The 20486-nt window shown below is 37.4% G+C and overlaps 1 protein-coding gene across 2 annotated transcripts; it reads left to right on the top strand.

Annotated features, from left to right (window-relative positions):
- The first annotated feature begins 361 nt into the window (after positions 1-361).
- LOC112542086 (uncharacterized) lies at positions 362-19232 on the top strand. 2 transcript variants are annotated; one of them, XM_025173998.2, is made up of 7 exons: positions 362-1566; positions 2653-2833; positions 3041-3083; positions 3871-4021; positions 5505-5674; positions 8941-9031; positions 19106-19232. In XM_025173998.2, exons 2-7 carry the CDS (start codon positions 2658-2660, stop codon positions 19156-19158), a joined length of 684 nt encoding a protein of 227 aa, XP_025029766.1. In that variant the 5' UTR covers positions 362-1566; positions 2653-2657; the 3' UTR covers positions 19159-19232. The 2 variants fall into 2 exon arrangements, with proteins under 2 accessions (XP_025029766.1, XP_025029767.1); XM_025173999.2 differs by having other exon boundaries at positions 362-2833.
- The last annotated feature ends 1254 nt before the right edge of the window (positions 19233-20486 follow it).

Genomic DNA, 20486 nt, shown 5'->3' with positions numbered 1-20486 from the left:
AACCCGATGGGGAAAGGAGTTATTTGAAAACCATAGTGCTCTGAACAAAACATTTAGGACTTGTGTGGTGGTGGGATGGGTAGCCAGGAAAATTAAATGACATTTTTGGCATGTCTTTTAGATGTGGTACATTGAGGAAACCACATCCCTGTTTCTGATCCTGTGATAGGCCACTCTCCAGACTGTTGTAATGAGTACTTAAGCCAGTGTTGTCCAAACTTGGCCACTTTAAGATGAGTGAACTTCAACTCCCAGAATTCCCCAGCCAGCATGGCTGGCTGGGGAATTCTGGGAGTTGAAGTCCACTCATCTTAAAGTGGCCAAGTTTGGACAACACTGACTTAAGCATTTATACTTTTAATTCTGGCTGCTTAAAAAAAAGTAATCAGATTCATTTCTTCCTAAATGTACAGCAAGAAAACACTTGGGGTGGGGCTACATGAATTGCTTTTTTAAAAATGTATTTATTTATATTTCAAATTCATCACCACCCATCTCACTGTAGAGTGACTCTGGGCGGTTTGCAGTAAAAATAGAATAAACATTAATTAAAATAGATAAATATTGATTAATTAAAACACGCTAAAAACAAACTTCCTTTATAATACTTCCAAGAGACTGATGTTAATGGCTGTGTGGATGGTTGCTCTTTTATTATGTATAGGAATCTGCCTCATTATTTGAATCAACCTGAGTTGTTTTTCTATGTGTCGATCAGGAAATTAGATTAAATATAATATCATAAAACAATGGGGATAAAATAGTGGTCTCCATATGGACTACAGCTCCCCTGACAATGTAAGCTGAGCCAGATGAGAGTTGGAGGCCAACAACCCTGCACCACCCTAAGTCTGCATTAGCATCCCAGTTTGGAGTATGCATACCAACATAGGCATTTAGATTTCCTTCTCTTATAGTTTAGAGCTGAACAAATACATTACTAGCCCACTTTCTGGCGTGAGTCCACTGGATGTCATTCACCTGAAGAACTTTATAACAACTGAAGGATGGTTGGATGCTTGCATCCCAAATATATCTGTTTTTATAAGTGTCCCTCAAACTCTCTGCAAGACATGCCATGTTTGCATGACACACTAAGCCAAAATGTCTGGTGGAGTGTGGCACCATTTTACTGTTCATCAGGACTTCTTAACCAGGCTCCTAGGATTATTGTTCCATCTGAAACACTACAAGCCTTGATTACAAATTCTGTAAATGCAAATTGCAGCTCACTCAAACCTTTGACTGAAAAGCCCTGTGTGGTACAATAAGACAATAGCATGTGCATACTCATTGACTCAATGGTTTGGCTTAATAAGTCATTCAAACATAACCACTGATTGGATTCATGTATTGTGGCTTACTGAATTTTGATTTAAGGTGTTGTGTGAACTCAGCTGCATCTGGTTGAACTATCAAGATGTAATTAAACCATGGCTTAGTATGATGTATGGATATCTTGGATATATATTTGTTCTGAAAAATATGCATCAGCCCTGGAATATGCTTGGAATTTAAAAGAGAAAGAAGCCTGCTTCTGATCCATTACAAATACAACCACTTCAGGTAAACACAGTACCGCTTCTTCCAGTATCTCACTTTCTAAGTGTGCTGGAACTGCAGCTCCCCATGTTTCTAGTTATGCTAGCTAGTAATTCTGGGAATTGTATTCCAAAAACAGCTGGAGTTTTCATCTTGTGGGAAACTACCCATAATTCACTGCAGGGTTTGCCAGTTAGAATTCCGTGTTGAGTATCTATTTTCATTTAGGACTCAAGTCCTCAGCCCTGAAATCAATTAGTTGAAATGCTGTGGAACTGGAGAAAGCTTAACAAGCATTAACTCCTGTGCTGAGTTTATTGACAGCTGTATTTACATTCCCCCTTATTTAAGTTCCGTCATGAAGTGCTTTGCTGAGGATTGTTACTGTGAAAGCCTGTGGAGAAGAGTGTAACTTAAGTTGTGATAAAATGGCATTATTTGGACAAGGAGTAACAGTTGGTAAATACATTCTGGATGTTTTAAAAAGTTGCTGTTCTTTCTTTCCACTCAGCAGAGAAAGTTAAGGAATGAGAGGCTTTAGGAAGGATGTTTTCTATTTTTCTGTGTTTTTGCTTAGCCACTAAGTCCTATATTTGTGAAATGGAGCAATTACTGCAATAAAGGAGATTTGTTTGTTCTATATTCTTTAGGAGCTCAAGTTGGTATATATATACATGGCATCCTCTATTCTTGTTTTTCCTTATAACAACAACTTGTGTGGTAGGATGGAAAGATGATTTAATAAGATCAAAGTATTTTAGCAGTACTTTAAAAAGTAAAATATTTTCTGACCTGTTACATCAAGTTCAAGTCAAAAGGGTTATTCATTTGACTTATATTCTACCTTTCCAGTTTGGTGAGTATTCAAAATGGCTAATAAAATTTGAAAAAATAAAGTTTAAAACATATGTTATAGTGAAAGTAGTATTTAATTAAAACCCTTGTGAAAAAAGATGAATAAAGATAGAGCAAGCTTGCTTTCCAAAACATTCTTAAAAATAGCAACTGTGTATATGAGGTTGAACTTTTTTGTAGCTGCTAACTTATGTTTGAAACTGGCTAACATTGAGTAATGTGGGCTGTCAGTTTTACTTGTTCTCTGTCTTTTAGCATCTATGTCAAAGGTATCTAGTCCATTGTCTTTGCTTCATTCAAATTCAAGATCTCCAAAATGCAAGGTCTCACCTTTCTCATTTTATATTATTCAAAAAATGCATGAGAGAACAAAGAGGAGAGGAAAACTAAGAAAAAGATTGAACAAAGCTTACATTGGGTCTCCGAGTAATTTCAAGTAAGTGAGAACAAGTGTGTGTGTGTGTGCATTTTATCCTTGCTATCTTCTGTGGAGTAGTCGCTTCTTAGAATATGCCTCCATTTGTGCTGGGGATGGAAAAGGAAAATAAATTTAAATATAAATCATAACTTGACTATAGGAGCTGATACATATTCTTGAACTTGTAGATTTTCACTAATACTTTATAAATCTAATATCTTTTAGACATCTCTGTCACATTGGATGGAGTCTCCAAACAGATTCTGCTGTAAGTAGTTGCCAAGGTCTATAACTACTCCTCTGGAACCAGTACCACTATTTTCCCATTTGTACTTATTTGAAACTTTTGCTGTTAAGGCAAAAATTGGTCTTCTGTTCGTTAAATTTATGCTTTTACTTGGTCAGAGAGCTGTGGTCTAAGTGATTCAAGATGTGCAATGAGATTTTACAAAGGTTTCCTGTAAGCTTGAAGCTGATGGGCATAGACATGTAGTTGTCAAAAGCTTGTTTTTCTCATTTCCATCTTTGTGCAACTCTTTACAGTAAATCTTCATGTTTGCTGTGGCAATGCTTACAACTTCCCTAAAAGACCACTAATGCCCTAATCAAGGAACTACCAGAGGAGCAAAACAAAACCCCACCAACACTGGCAGGGCATGCCATGGTATATAAACAGAGAGCAAACCCCATCCCATTCTAGCACTGAAGATGTTACCTAGCCAGGTAATGAAACATTTGCAAGAAAACAACCAAGCTCAGAGAACCCCAAGGACTCCACAGTTCAAAAATATTTGCCTTTATTGAGACTACTAAGAATTATAATTTAGCAAGGGAAAGCTTAAAGAATTCCAATAGTTTGACCACTCATAGCCTACTAAGCCACAATAAAACAATTACAATTATATTTTAGCCAGCAACATTATTTTGGGTACAGTATATGTATCATTTGATTTTCCCACTATGAATCCTAGTGAACTTGGTGAACTAGAAAGCAATGAGACCCATGACCATTCTTCTGATATAGGTTTAAGAGATTGTTATGGTTTATCTTGTAGACCAACATAGAGCCTGAATTAAAGTTGATATTTGCTCAAGCTGGTATAACACAAGATCATCTGAAGGACAAGAGGACTTCAAAAAAGATTTTTGAAACAATTGAGAAACAAGGGGGAATCCAAGCTGTATTAAAAGAGGCAAAAGCAAAAGGTATGCTCAGATAACTGTGTATAGCCATCAGCTGTTTTCTGTAAATACATGTAATGTTACTGCACAAATATTGCAGCCTCCAGTTGGTTTGTGTTTATGAGCTGTTTATAAATTAATGGGTAATATTCAACTACTTCCTTTTTTCCTATAGCATTTGTATAATTTCTTCCAAAGAGATTTCTTTAAGGGCACTTAAACAATATCTTCTTCAAACTGCATTCCTTCAGAGCTCAGATATCCTGAAAGTGAACATTGACAAAAGGCCTTGTTCAGCAGTGTTCTACTGGTTTATTTGGTTTTGAGGAAAGTGTGACCAAATATCTGTCTGTGTATATATAAAAAAGTGGATCTACAGTAATACATATGTGCACCTTGCCCTAATTGTTTGGGGATTGGCTATTGTGCTCCTTGCACCATATGAAGATATGATGTATGTATGTGCTCTGCTAAGACTTTATCACATGATCTAAAAATCCTTGGGTGTGAATCAGCACATTAGTTGCATTTGGAAACTTCCAGATATGCTTCTAAAATTATAATAGCCATTCTTCCACTGGCAGTATTGAAAGTTCTTTCAAGCTTCTTGAATATTGTCTGCACTAAAGGTTAAAGCTAGAGCAACAGTGCTATCAGAGAAAGCCCCCCCCCCCCCGCAAACCACCTGGGATACCCATTGGGCCAATGTATGTTAAAATTCAGTTTCCTTTAAAAACATGTCCATGGGTCTTTCAAAGTACAAGTTGGCTTCTACAAGCATTAGCTGCATTCTATCCATGTGTTAGGTTCCTTGTCATGCATTACTAGGGGCATTGGGGGCTGAGACTTGAAGAAGCAGTCTTGTACACTTCCAGTAAACAGTGATTCTTCAGAGATGGTAGTTTCCAGTGTGGCCTTTTCAAAAAGCTATCCTAGAAAGTTCACTGCTCAGATCGAGCGAGACAGAACAGTATTTCTAAACCACAAATTGCTGCTAGCAGAGAATATCTGGATTTGATAGTTTTGAGGTGGCTTGCACGACATATTTAGCATGCACTCTTATTGTTTAAGTTAGTCCTGACTATGCAGCCATAAATGTAAGAACTTGAATATAAAATAGACACATGTTGAATAACTCCATTTATTAATAATGTATACCTCTACCAGGAAACAGAATTGCTCTTTATGCAAAAAGGTTAGTTTCACAAACCCCAGCTTAAGTAAACCAATGTATTGAAAATATAATTCAGTGGACTGAATTAGAGTTGAACAGGTGTGTTTTCATTTTATAGATTTATCTTTTCTCAGTCGAATCACTTGACTGCCCTCTGCTTTATTCTCCACGATACAAATCAAACCACTAAATAAATCAGCCTCATGAGCTGGGTTCCATTCTCAGGTGCACAAAGGAGCTATGTTGCCGAACACCTAGCTGCGCCTTCCTCCATTTCAGAATCGCATGGATTACTCTGTAATGAAGTCCTTCCTCCCTCCCTTCCTTCCATAGTCATATCTCAAGTATCCTGCATGTCTCCTTCCAAAAGGACATCCCACCATAATTTGATCCAAAGCCTGAAGGAAGAGCATCTGAAAAGAGCACATAGTGACTATCACCTAACTCCTATCAGCCAAGAAGCTCTAATTTGTCAGATCAGAAAAGGAACACCATTAAAACCAGTAATTATCTTCTTTTTTTTTTTAACTCTAGGGTCCACTTTAGTTTAAGGTTAACGCCAAAAGTAATTTTGGAATTAAATTTGACAGGAACCTCAGACATGGAGTGTACTGTACAGCCTAAATAGTATTTTCTGTTAAAGGAGAAATGTTAACTGATTAGATCAGTGTTTCTCAACCTTGGCAACTTTAAGATGAGTGGACTTCAACTCCCAGAATTCCCCAGCCAGCTATGCTATGCTGGCTAGGGAATTCTGGGAGTTGAAGTCCACACATCTTAAAGTTGCCAAGGTTGAGAAACACTGATTTAGATACTTACAATGAAGCAAAAAAACCCCATCTATTCAATATATCTTGGTATTGATTAAGGTAAAATCACAGCAGTTATGGAAAAGCTTGCTGGAACTCTTGCTGTTTATTTGCATTCCATCTTGAGGTTGCAGTTCTGAAATGTCATGAACTGGCAAGCATTTTTAGAGGCCATAGAATGACAATGGCTGACTCAAGATATCTAGTGCTAGTATAAAATCATCTTGCTGAATTTGTGCAAGCTTACCTAGCAGTCATAACGCTTAGTCCTATGCAGGCCCTTTCTCCAGCAGATCATGCAAACTACCTATACATCTGCAGGTAAACTAGCACAACGTTGTGCCTTTTTGAAATTAAGCATGTTCCTGGCCAATTTTAAGAAAGAAAGTTGATATAACTAATTCTTAAGTTCAAAGACGTACTAGGTTTATAAACATGGTTGTTTGGGTATTCTGATGATATGCATTCCTAGTTAAACATAGACAGAGTTTACACTATCACTAGAATGTGAAGATAAGTTATCTGTGTCAATTTCTTAGGCAGGTCTCACATAGGAAAACTACTCATGTCACCCAGTGGCTTATGAAAAACAGGACCTTTACGCAGAAATGGATCATAGATGGTCTGAGTGCCCTGTTTTTCCCTCCCCGCCCCTGGATGTACAAGCCAGTTTATATCAAGCTTGTGCCAACTGAAAGACAAATGTCTCAGTAGTAAAAGTAGCTATATTAAAATGTTTTACATGCTATTAATTGCCTGAGGGAAATTGAAGGAATAGGGAGGATTTTTATAATAGCTTAAGTTCCAGTTATACAAGCAAAAGGACCTTTGTTACTAGAGATTTACTCTAACCTCTAACTTGTAAAATGAAATTAAATCAGGCCTAAATATTGCAATGATAGCTAATTACCTTATCTGTTTTCATGAAGCCAAGAAGAAAGCTGATGGAATTAATGTATCTTGTAGCCCAAAAGCCTGGAGCAGGGTTTCTCAACCTTGGCCACTTTAAGATGTGTGGACTTCAACTCCCAGAACTCCCTAGGCAGCATGCTGGCTGGGGAATTCTGGGAGTTGAAGTCCACACATCTTAAAGTGGCCAAGGTTGAGAAACACTGGCTTGGAGAGGGAGCAGTTCTTTTTTAAGAGTGAACCTTTTGTGTCTAATTTGCCAGCCAGTAGATTGTTTTCCTGTTTCAGACATGTAGAGAAAAAATAGCTAAAAATAATTTAGAAATGTTTAACATAAATAGGAAATTCAATGGATTTGGAATGTCTCAGTCTAAGAAATGATTTGATCTATTTAAAATCAGTTCAAGAAAAGTTGTGTTGCTAGCTTAAGTATTTTTATTTTCGCTGCACAAACTCTACATGTTTGTATCTTCCATGTGATAGTGTTCTTTAAAATAGAACAATGATTTTAATGATCCCAACAAAGAGGGCCTTCACAACATGTTTAATAACTGAAATAATCCAGGTAGCCAAAGTAATAATTTCCATACAGATTTCTTAGTGATACAACAATCTCCACTGTATGGAAAGAGTACAATAGATACAGTACATTATGTTATTGCATTCAGATTTTGAAAACAGTCAATGGGACTATGGTGATGATAAATACTTGATTAAAATGCTGCCAGAATTTAACGGAATTGCTATTTGGGGTGGATCAAAAAGGAGGAAAATGTGACCCACAGACTTATTGTAGGGACTGGATTGAATTGTGCAATTTTAGTGTCAGAACCGAATGGTCTTTAAATTGTAGTGTGTCTTAATATGGTAAGCTGCATTTGGGGACTCACGTGCTCATTCTGCTGAGTGGGGCTTAAGCTTTTTCTCACTAGTTCTGAACTGGTGGCATAAGTGACTGGATCCTTGATTGAGGAGTATGCAAGTGGAAAAATTTGTTGAATATCTTTAAATTATGTCATTTGGGCTGGGTTGTCTTGGCATTGAGTTTCACACTGAATATTTATATTCCATCTTTTAATGACAGACTCAAACTCAAGATGCTTTGCAAATAAATAGTATAAATCAAAATGAAAATCAAAATAGTATAAATCAAAATGAACACCTCCAAAATGGCATTATAAGAATCATAAGAAAACAATAGCTAATGAAAAAAACTCAGTTATGAGTTGATTATTGGAATAAAAGTCTTATCACATGCAAAAGCAGATAAATAGATGTAGGTGATACCTGAGGAGTGATGAACATTTCATATTCCTTAATCTAGGGAAGAAAGTACAGTTACTAAGTTTGTCATCCCCTCCATACATTTTGGGTGTGGTTCTGCTACTATTTTAAAGCCACAGAACTTTATACAGCTTTTTGAAAATGAGAGCGGTTCAAATACAAACCAAATCTACAAAGCTTGATCAAGCTTTGGGATGGTATATCATTTCATAGCTAGGATGAATCAGTCAGATTTGGGAGCAGTAAATGCAATACACTTGGAGGCATCAGGCTGGGAGGGCTGCAATAAGTAGCTTTAAGGAATGTGCAGAAGACACAAAGGAAAAGTAGCAGAATTTGAGGTTGCAAGGAATGAGGGTATCCCAGGGTCATTTCTGAAGGGAGTTCCAACCATATAGGGTAGCCAGAAAAGTAAATTGAGGCAACTGGGCAGGAATTTTTCAGATAGTTGAGGGTGACAGAACTGAGCAGTTGAATGTTACAGGCTAGAATGTACTGTATGAGTGAAAGATGCAGCAAAGTTTTTAATGGCCTTAAGCACTATATATTGAGAATAAGATGGGATGCACATCTCGGTGATAAACAGATCAGTTTTGAAGAGATGAACAAGAAGGGCAGGTGAGTGCTTAATACTGACCTAGTAAAGCCCGCCCCCTTCCCCAGTAGGTGGTGGGTTGGCTAGCTGGCTTTATTAATAATTAATTCCATTATAGGCTTGATCTCCTAACATATGTTTCACTGTTTAAATCTTTGTCTCTGAGAAACAGGTGGCTCAAAATCATCCTCCCAAAGATGAAGGAATAGTAGCTGCACTCAAGGATGTAATTCAGAAGAGGCACAACGCAATACATGCTTCAGGTAGATGAAGACTTAAATTGCTCTACACACACACACACACACACCCCTAGCAAGAAGAAACGAAAACTGCCATGCGTGCTGGTTCTTTTAAAGAATCACAGATATGGCAACTGCCCTTGGAGGAAAGTAAATTGTCTCCCAAGAAATAACCAAATACATTTTCTGGACTGGCTATGTTTCCTTTTAATACTGGGTGTTCGTTCATTAGCTAATGAGAAATGTGTATGGCCTGTAAGGACTAATTTGATTTGCTCATTATTGGTTATTGATACAAACTTGGAAAACTCCATACATTTTGACAAACCTAATATCAACTATTTTGTTTCCTTAGAGTAGTAGCCAGGGCAGGTGTTATTGCCTGTTAGAAGGCCCAGATTCAATCCCTGGATCTCTAAAAAGGGCTGGAAAAACTCCATAGATCCATTGCCTGGCAGTGGCTGGGATTATGCATTGTGCTAAATTCCTATCTGCTTTAACTACAATGTGACCATTGGCTGGGTTGATACAAAACTAAGCCGTCAACATGATTTACAAGTGGTTGAGTTCTCCTCCTGTAGTAAACTTCAGTGTGAATCAACAAACTATGATATAGGGCTCTTATGCGTAGCAGCATAAAAAAAAGTTGTTTTCTCAATTTATTTGCTTTTCTCAAAGTACTTCAGCTTAACAAAATGCATCTTCTTATAAGTCTTATTTATTTCCATAAGATCTAATTGGTTACAGGCTGCCTTAATCTTTTGTTGTACTGTATATCCAGCATTGGCTTCTGCTTGTGTTTTGATTCTAATTGCTTCAAATTATTCAACAATATATCATGTTGTTTTGATGGCTTTATTTTTATTCACTGCCAAACAAATGAATAATTCTCTCAAATATTTTACTGGAATCCTATATTGTGAACAGTATGAAGAAACATCAAGCATTTCAATTTAAGCTTTATGTGAAGTAATAACAGGACGTTCAGTCTCTACCTTTTTGAGCCAAGTGTTCCTCTGTGCAGTTTTATAATCATTACTGCATAAGCAATTGCTGCAACTTCCACTTCTGTAAGTTTAGATAATGAATTAGACATCCAACACTTCTGTGTAAGAGGAAAATAGATACATTCTTTCTCTAAAGTTTATGTTTCCACACATACAGTGGGGCAAAAAAGTATTTAGTCAGCCACCAATTGTGCAACTTCTCCCACTTAAAAAGATGAGAGAGGCCTGTAATTTTCATCATAGGTATACCTCAACTATGAGAGACAAAATGAGAAAAAAAATCCAGAAAATCACATTGTCTGATTTTTAAAGAATTTATTTGCAAATCATGGTGGAAAATAAGTATTTGGTCACCTACAAACAAGCAAGATGCTGGCTCTCACAGACCTGTAACTACTTCTTTAAGAGGCTCCTCTGTCCTCCACTTGTTACCTGTAGTAATGGCACCTGTTTGACCTTGTTATCAGTATAAAAGACACCTGTCCACAACCTCAGACAGTCACACTCCAAACTCCACTATGGCCAAGACCAAAGAGCTGTTGAAGGACACCAGAAACAAAATTGTAGACCTGCACCAGGCTGGGAAGACTGAATCTGCAATAGGCAAGCAGCTTGGTGTGAAGAAATCAACTGTGGGAGCAATAATTAGACAATGGAAGACATACAAGACCACTGATAATCTCCCTCGATCTGGGGCTCCACGCAAGATCTCATCCTGTGGGGTCAAAATGATCACAAGAATGGTGAGCAAAAATCCCAGAACCACACGGGGGGACCTAGTGAACGACCTGCAGAAAGCTGGGACCAAAGTAACAAAGGCTACCATCAGTAACACACTACGCTGCCAGGGACTCAAATCCTGCAGTGCCAGACGTGTCCCCCTGCTTAAGCCAGGACATGTCCGGGCCCGTCTGAAGTTTGCTAGAGAGCATTTGGATGATTCAGAAGAGGATTGGGAGAATGTCATATGGTCAGATGAAACCAAAGTAGAACGTTTTGGTCTAAACTCAACTCGTCGTGTTTGGAGGAGAGAGAATGCTGAGTTGCATCCAAAGAACACCATACCTACTGTGAAGCATGGGAGTGGAAACATCATGCTTTGGGGCTGTTTTTCTGCAAAGGGACCAGGACGACTGATCCGTGTAAAGGAAAGAATGAATGGGGCCATGTATCGTGAAATTTTGAGTGAACGCCTCCTTCCATCAGCAAGGGCATTGAAGATGAAACATGGCTGGGTCTTTCAGCATGACAATGATCCCAAACACACACCCCGGGCAACGAAGGAGTGGCTTCGTAAGAAGCATTTCAAGGTCCTGGAGTGGCCTAGCCAGTCTCCAGATCTCAACCCTATGGAAAACCTTTGGAGGGAGTTGAAAGTCCGTGTTGCCCAGCGACAGCCCCAAAACATCACTGCTCTAGAGGAGATCTGCATGGAGGAATGGGCCAAAATACCAGCAACAGTGTGTGAAAACCTTGTGAAGACTTACAGAAAACGTTTGACCTCTGTCATTGCCCACAAAGGATATATAACAAAGTATTGAGATGAACTTTGGATATTGACCAAATACTTATTTTCCACCATGATTTGCAAATAAATTCTTTAAAAATCAGACAATGTGATTTTCTGGATTTTCCCCCCCATTTTGTCTCTCATAGTTGAGGTATACCTATGATGAAAATTACAGGCCTCTCTCATCTTTTTAAGTGGGAGAACTTGCACAATTGGTGGCTGACTAAATACTTTTTTTGCCCCACTGTATATAAGAGTGATGACATTTAATCTACAACATTTTTTTGGCAGTTTGCCTGAATTTCTTTAGTATGAACCAGATTTACCAAGATCGGGGGAAAAGATCATATCTCTGAGAATCAAAACATCTCCTGTAATTTCAAGAAGTGATTGAAATTGCAAAAGGAGAATAAATTTACTGAGTATACTGTAGATTGAACCAACTGTGACTTTCCCTTGTTCAGCTTGAAACCATAATAATAATAATTTCCCTACTTCAACTTGAATGTTTTTCCCAGTTTCATGATAAGCTCTTGATATATATAACTATTTCATTTTTCTTCTTTCCACCAGAAGCCTGAATATTGACCTCAGTGTTTATATTTTGACAGATTAACCCTATTTTTTAAACATGTACCTCTTGAAGACATATATCTGCTTTTTTCCCTTTTTAAAAAAATTTCAGAAAGTACTTTTTCTTTTTAATGGGCTATTCAGTCCATCGGTGTTTCTTGAGAATATTTTAATTTATCCATGGTGTCAATTGATCAATTCAATTTATTCAAAGAGCTTTTGCTAATCTAATGTTTGATCTTCTGTTTGTTCTGAAATCTTTTTTATTCTATTACAAAGACTCAAGCATTGTCGTAGTGTCCTCTGCTGAACTACAAAGTCTGTCATCATTCATAAAACCTCTAGACAAAATGAAGTAGCCAACCTGTATTTAATTTTTCTTTCTTGGAAGCAAGATGTTAAAAATCTCATCTCTGTGTTCAGAGTATATCTGCAGGGTCATCTAGTAAAATCTCTATTATTGTATTTCCAAGCTTTAGAAGAATCGATTATTTTTTCTGAATCAACTTAGTTGTATTCCAATTTTTAAGTTTCAAATCAAGTTTCTGTTGTAACATATGCAATTCACTTATACATAAGTTTCTAATTTGTGATATTGTAGTAGAAACATCTCTTAACTCTTGCTGGTCTTCATTTGTTTTTGTCAAATTGTCATCTTTATTGCACCTCCTCTTATTCTTTTTTTTTTTTTAAATGAGAAACAGATTTATCCTTAAATACTTTTTCATGAAACAAGTTTGGGAAAAGGATAATATGTTAAGAACAAAATACTAATTGAATATAATAAATTCATCAAATATTCAATACAATATTTTAAAAAAGCACTTAAATGTTTAACAATGTATCATATTTAAGCAATTCAGTCCTAACATAGGACCCAGTTCTTTCTTTGGGACTCCATCTTAAGATGTCAGCTAAAGATGAATAGTCTTTCAACATAATCCAATAAGTTAAATGAAAACTTAAAATACAGTAAAATCAATAAAAATAGGATAAACCTAAAAGTATAAGGCAAGGTTGAGTAAATCCAAGTAGATTCACTATGAAAATCTAAATAATTTCTCTGTAGAGCAATATTCAAAATTTAAAATTATTGAAAGAAATACTTGAATACAGGAGCTTCCTCTTGTAGTTTCAAGTATAGATCCAGCAGGAATAGAGTCCCTGAATTATAGGATAGGATAGGATGATCTAAATAGCCTTGTAACTGGATTTTCCCCCTTCTACTGAACTGTGCAGCCTAAAGCTTCCCTAAACATATGTTTACAAGGCATACTTTTAGCTTAGTGTATGTCTACCCCTCTCCCCCACAAATTCTGTGCTTGCCTCATTATGGCGGAGGTGGGGGGAGGGGTTAGTGAAGAACGCTAGGAATATATGCCAAGAGTATATATTCCCAGCAGGGTCACCTAAGGTGTGAAGGTCATCCCAGCTGTCCAGCCAAAGCAAGCAGGCACCTATATCGGGCAGCAGAAATATATGAAGATGCTGAAGGCAGATGACTGCTTTAGTGACAATGGCAAAGGCGTCAACTCACACTGTGTGGGAGAAGGCAATGGTAAATATGCTAACAGAGCTTTGGATCTTTCAGGGTACTAATGGTATTTGACATAGCTAGATTAAAGCCTTCAGGACATCTAGTTGCTGATGTTGCCATACAGGAAAAGAAAATCTGAAGCTGCAAAGACAGAATTACAGTGGGAACATGGAGTGTAGGAAGAATGAACACAGGAAAGCTCAACTCAGTGAAAGATGAAACGATTACAAACTGACATCTTAGGCATCAGTGAATTGAGATGGACTCATGATCAAGTTCAATTTGAAATTGACCGAACATGCAAGCAAGACGTGCTGCTTGTGACTGGAGACGGGAATGCCAAAGTTGGAAATATTAAGGAGGAAAATGAGGTTGGATTCTGTGGCTTAGGAAACCAAAATGAAGCAGGGGAATGACTTATCAATTTCTGCCACTCCAATTATTTCTTCATAGCTAATACTGTCTTCAAGCAGTCAAAACAATCCCTCTATACATGTATATCACCAAATGGAGTACATAGAAATCAAATTGATTCTATTATTGCTAAGGGGAGGTAGAAGAGAGCTAGTTATAGCATTAACGACATGGCCAGGTGCTGACTGAGAAACAGATCATGAACTGCTTATGTGAAAGTTCGAGGAAGAGGAGGTGGTGGTGGTTGTTTTCACAATGGGATCTTGAGCATATATCCTCCATTTTCAAGGAAAATCTCAGGCATTATTTTGATAATCTCATTGATAGAGAACCAGAGGAACTATGGGATGAACTTTAAAGAAGTTAAGGATTAATGTGAAAAGAGACTGCCAAAGATGAAAAAAACAGAAAGAAAATTGGATGTCAGAACAAACTCTGGAAATTGCCATATAAAGAAGAGCAGCCACAGCCTAGGAAGACAAATATCTACGGAAGAAATTTCATTAAGAGTTTCGGAGAGCTTTTAGAAGAGACAAGTAGTGGTATTACAACATCTGTAAAAACAGTGAAGATGGAAACAGACATGGAAAAACAAGGAAAGTCTTCCAAATGATTTTCAAACTCCGAGGTTCCAATCTTGAATTGCTATGCTAAAGGTGGCCAATGGACAGATAGTAACTGATTCAAAGAAGAACAAAGATGGAATTAGTATACTTAAATACTGTATAGTAGATATCAACATCCAAGGTACCTTAGATGTTATTCCCTTCTTTTAAGAATCTCTAGTACTAGAAGATGAAGCTACAGCATTCTAGTACTTATCAAGTCAGAAGGCTATAGGTGCTGATGGAATATCCACAGAAATATGGCAAGGAACAGAAGAAGAATCAGTAAAATTCTAACCAAGCTATGCCATCAAATCTGGAGAATGACACAGTGGCCAACAGATTGGAAAAGGTCAATCTACATTCCACTACCCCAAAATGGAGACTTAATAGAGTTTGCAAACTATTGTATTATATCCTTAATTTCACATGCTAACAAATAGAACTTAGAACCATCCAATGCAGATTAGAGCACTACATGGAAAAAGAGATGCCAGATGTTTAAGCTGGCTTTAGAAAAAGCTGAAGAACACAAAACATTATTGTCGATGCATGCTGGATAATTGAGAAAGCCAAAAAATACCAAAAATATGTCAGTATGTGCTTTATTGACACAATTGAAGGTCTTCCTATAATCACTCATGTCAAACTGTGGAATGTGCTTAGAAAGATGGGAACCCCAGAACATCTCATTGTCCTCATATGAAATCTATATATATGTCAGCAAGCCACAGTATGGACAGAACATGGCTCCAGATTGGCAAGAGAGTGAGACAAGGTTGTCTACTCTCCCCTTATTTATTCAACCTATATGCTGAATATGTATTAAGGGAAGATGGATTGGAAGGTCAGCATGGTTTTATAACTGGAGGGAGAAATATCAATAACCTGCGCTATGCTGTTGACACTACTGAGAGCTAAAAATGCAAAGTATCTGCAAGCTCTAGTGATAAAAGTCAAGCAGCACAGTAAAAAAATGGGACTAAAATTAAATATAAAGAAGACTAGACTAATGACAACAGGTGCAACAACCATCCACAATAAAAATATCACAGTGGTAGATAGCTTCTACCTTTTAGGATCAACCATCAACAGTAAAGGAACAAGCAGTCAAGAAATATCTGCAACTAGTATTTGGTAGAGTAGCCATGAAGGCCTTGGAAAAGATATTCAGATGCTTCTATACTACAAAGATCAGAAGAGTTCAAGTAATGGTGTTTCCTGAGACACTCCATAAAGTGAAAGTTGGACTGTGAAAAAGGATAGAAAGGGTATTGGCGCTTTTGAACTTTGCTGTTGGAGAAGACTCTTGAGAATATAATGGACAGCCAAGAAAACAAACAATGGATCATTGAACAAATCAACCCAAGTCCTAACTTAAAGCCTAAATCACTAGGCTCAAGTTATCATACTTCAGACATATTATGTGAAGACCTAGTTTTTTTGGAGAAGGCTGTAATACTGGGAAAGGTGAAAGAGAAGACAAAGGCAACCAGCAGGAAGATGGACTCAGTTACTGTGGTGATGGGTGTACTGTTGAAAGACCTGAAGGACCAGGTTATGGACAGATTGTCAGAGAGAAAATCTGTGTGGCTGCTAAGAGTTGATGCTGACTTGATGGCACATAATCAGTGTTGACCACCTGTGTTTCAAAATACTTTAACACCTACTATTTAGAATCCAAAAAGGGCTTAAAGTTACTGGCCAGCAATTTCCCTCAGTCAGTCTGTCAACTGGCTTTTCTTTGGCTGGTAAAACTTTATCTTCTGTCATCTGTACAGAGTAGACCAGATCCCACAGCTTCATCTCTTTAGGTCCTTGGCAATCTTACCTGGGCTTGTCCAGTTCTGCTTCGTGGTCCTCAGGCTACACTCCTACTAGCAAGCCTTCAACCCAGTTATCAGTTTACCAACCACCATTGGTTTTTAACTACCAGCATCCATCTTAGATCTTAATTGCCAGCCATTATGCACCTCTCAGATTCTCACCCCGTCCCCTTTTCCCGAGTTCCCTAGTAATTTAAAGAGTCCACCTTTGATGCCAATGCAATAACCCTTCCTCTTTCTGTGGAAACATTTTCCTATGAGAAACTAAACTACAGTATACCTAATATCAGCCTTTCCAAGCACAAAGCATTGGCTTTGGTTTCTGCATAAGTATGTGAACAGCCAGCAGGAAGCCGTGGCTGAATGCAGGCTGACTCCTGAAACATCTCCAACTGGCAGGTTGTGTGGAAGAGTCTGAAGTATCATAATTTGATGTTCTTGATTCTAGCTAAGAGGCTAATTGAAATTTGTTAGATGATAGCACATTACTCTGCTTAGTTGTTGGGGAACACTGGTAAAGTGAAATGGAGAGCTTTATGTGCTAGATAATCTCTATCCAGTGCCCACTGAGCTAGCTTATTGCTCTCAGATTTGGTGCAGAATATTGTCTTATCAGGTTAAGGTCAAAACAGTCAAGATGGCAACCATGATGGTGTTACAGAAGGGCCATCTGTTTTTTATGTGCAATGCTTTGATCATACTGTCATGGCTGCCATCTTGACTTTTTTGACCTCACCCTGTGGTCAAAAAGATAAAATTGCCAGTCTGGACAGCTTTTGCACATGAATGTGGAGAATATTCCATCTGATCTTTTCCCTCAGGTAGCAAAATGTCTTCAATCACACCTGCCGAATAAAATGAAAAAACCCCCAAACTTTTGAATTCTTTTAAATGTGGTGCATGTGTTACAGAAACTTTGGATTATAGAATGCACATAATGGAAATGTTTTTAACCTAAACAGTTAGAATATATATTTTCAAAATATGTGGGGGTTTTACAATAATTTATTTGTTACTACTTCTGTTGGGTAGAGCATCTAAGTACTTCCTCTAATACTTGATAAAACATGTTTTGTGTGTTGGGAAGGGTTCCTTCATTCCATTTAAGAATATGTACTGATACAGATTTCATTCAAAAATTGATCTCATCCTCCTCCCTTGCTTGATAAAGAATTCTCCCTTGAAATTCAGAAATTTGCAGCTAAAACTTTATTTGACCAAATACTGTAAAGGTACTACCTCTGTGGAGGTTTGATATCAAAATATTACTGTTTTTCTTAGGAGCTTGCTATCTTTCCCTCAATGTCACATGGAACAATTCATTCCTTTGAAGTTGTTTTTAAGCATGTTTGGTAAATAAACTGCATTTCTAAGTTTTATCAGTGAAGTGATCTTGACATCCTTGAGACACTTATGCTAAATGTTTAGGCTACTTTTTATTTTGATGGAATGAATTAAACCTAGTATTTATTTATTACATTTATATGCTGCCCATCTCCCCCAGAGGGTGACTCTGGGTGGCTTACAATTAAAATCTGAAACGATAAAAACAATAAAAACATAGATATCCATATTAAAATAACTAATAACAATTCTATATAAAAAGCCTATATACAATTCAAGATGATGGGTGGGGGAGCAGTATATTCCATTTATATTTCAATTTTAAGAACTAAAGATGTTCACACAATATATTAAGCTAATATATGGTGCTAATAATGAGGAAATGATTTACCCGTTGATCTTACAGAAGACAAAATAGTAACTGAGGCCAGGTCTATATTGCTGGTTTGCAGTAGTTAGCTGGCTGATGTTCCCGCTCCTTTTTTTCTGTTTTGATAGATAAAAAAAAAAGTTAGGCAGTGATAAACCTCAGACTGATTCTTTCTTCTAGATCTATATTTAAAGTGAGTAAACTTTAGGAAACTATAATTAGGATACTCTGCCTTACCACAATTTGTCCCAAAGTCCAGATTCAAATGACACACTAGGTCTCTAACAACAAACTGGCTGAGTGCATTATGCAAACACATTTATCACTTCTTAAGGGGATGGTGCAGAGAATTTTCTGTAGTCAATTTTTCACTAGTTCTTAAAGTTGTTTTATAGAACTGTTAATTAACCCCATTAATATGAAATTGGAGTGGGCTGATAGAAGCAGAGATGAAATTGAGGAAGTATCAATAATTGGGTGGAGGGTGGGGAAAACATTGACAAACCCCAGAGAACAATAACTCAGGAGCTATAGAATGTTGAATGTCAGCTGGGGAGAAAAATGTCCTTGTGAGAGTTTATAGCATCCTGTAGGAGGTCATGGCCAATTGTCTAGCTGGAATTTTGAGAGAACTCCTGTTAGGAGATGAATTGCCAGCATTTTCATTCAGAGACTGCAACATTGGAGTTTCTAGTAATCCCCTACTTGCATGTTTTGCAACTCATCTAGGCACATAAAATTTGTATTCCTTATTTTGCAGCCTAGTTTTTTTACACTTCTTGTAAGACAAAATTAAATACAGAGAAGCATGGATGAGAGTACATTGTCTATTTTTTTTTAAAAAAACTTCTAATATTTATAATAATGGCTTAAGTGAATAAAAGTGCCTCCATCTTTGATCTTTTCTTCCAGGTAATGAAGAGTTTGAATCTGACTTGGAGAATGAAGAGGAATGGGATGAATAAAGTAGTGCTGTCAGAAGAAGCACTACTTGATCTTTCTACTGTTGTATTTATAGCTTGACCTTTTAACATGCCAATAAATATTTTTTAGAAAACTTATTTTTCCATTAACTGAGCTATATTAAATATTAATTTAATTTAAAATGCCAAAGACTAGAAACAATCTTTTAATCGTTTGTCATTTGTAAATTTATAGTCTCCTTTAATCCATGGACTCAAAATGGGCTGATATACACAAACCCCTTATGCCCAACTATGAGTATAAATCACACAAACAAGTACTGAAGGGGCTTTTGCAAAAGGATTGAAAAATGCTAAACAGCATAAATTCTTTAATATTTCAGAACAGACAAGGAATCACAGAAGGAATCCACACGAGTCCATTTTGAGCACAGGTTTAGAGAAGTTTGTGTAAAATGGAATTGAGGTTTTTTTGAACTGTGGCTATTACAATATTTCAACTCTCCCAATTGTATAATTGCTTCCATTCCTGTGTTTAGATCCTGTCTCTTTGATTCCTACATTTTTGGGATAAGCCCAACCTGTTCTTCCCTACAATATTGCACGGCATTGCCTCTATTTCCTCCCCTCTGGTGGCAAGAGAACAAGGTAGAACTTTGCAAGAGGGCGGATGGGCCTGATTGCTCTACGTTCATACCCTGCCTCCCTAGAGTTTCCTTTTACAGGAAGTGTTCAGTGATTTTTGGTGGGGGCTATGAGAGTCTTACCCTATTTGGGTTGGGGTCTCAGCACATCTGGAAGATACCAGATTGGGAAACAGAAAAGATAAAATTAGGAAGAGAATGTGGGTCGGTTTCAGGAAGAGAACAGATCAGCCCAGCAGTAGCTCCTGGAGATGCAGTACAGCAATGACAATGATGCATACTGCCAATGATGATATTGTCCATGTACCCCTTAACTCCATTGCACCTGCGTGGGTCTATGCCAGCTTCTCCCCCAACTTCTGCTGGCTTCCCAAACTCTGCCATCCTCCTACTAGGTTGGGCATGGCTGGATCAGTCATGTTTTTGGAAGAAGACCTCAATCAGTATGGCAAAAGTAGAAACTACAGAAGCTGTGATACAGCATGCATTTGGCAAAGAATAAAATATTATTTTGCTAGTTCCTCCATTGTAGAAACCATGAAGATGATTTTTTGGCTTGTCAGATTGATTAATAAATTTGTTTCAATGTCATACATATTTATGTATATTAATAGGGAAAGAGATGGTTCCAGTATTGGAACAAAGACAAAAGTGATAAAATGTACAAGTTGTGAAAGGATGAGAGCTTTCAATTTTGGCACTGAGTTTGGAATGCTGTCTGCAGGA

This window comes from Python bivittatus, unplaced genomic scaffold (genome assembly GCF_059951505.1).
Source record: "Python bivittatus isolate LINGU-HERP-01145 unplaced genomic scaffold, Pbiv_v1 ctg000080_np1212, whole genome shotgun sequence".
In the NCBI taxonomy this organism is placed as follows: domain Eukaryota; kingdom Metazoa; phylum Chordata; class Lepidosauria; order Squamata; family Pythonidae; genus Python; species Python bivittatus.
Note: the sequence above shows the minus strand (reverse complement) of the source record. Positions and strands in the feature narration are given on the sequence as shown.

What these genes read in the sequence shown, in the direction of transcription:
- LOC112542086 (XM_025173998.2), top strand. Translation starts at nt 2,658, where the DNA reads ATGTCAAAGGTATCTAGTCCATTGTCTTTGCTTCATTCAAATTCAAGA. An exon ending in GGGTCTCCGAGTAATTTCAA is followed by an intron (nt 2,834 to 3,040) that starts GTAAGTGAGAAC and finishes AATATCTTTTAG; the next exon opens with ACATCTCTGTCACATTGGAT. An exon ending in AAGGAACACCATTAAAACCA is followed by an intron (nt 5,675 to 8,940) that starts GTAATTATCTTC and finishes TCTGAGAAACAG; the next exon opens with GTGGCTCAAAATCATCCTCC.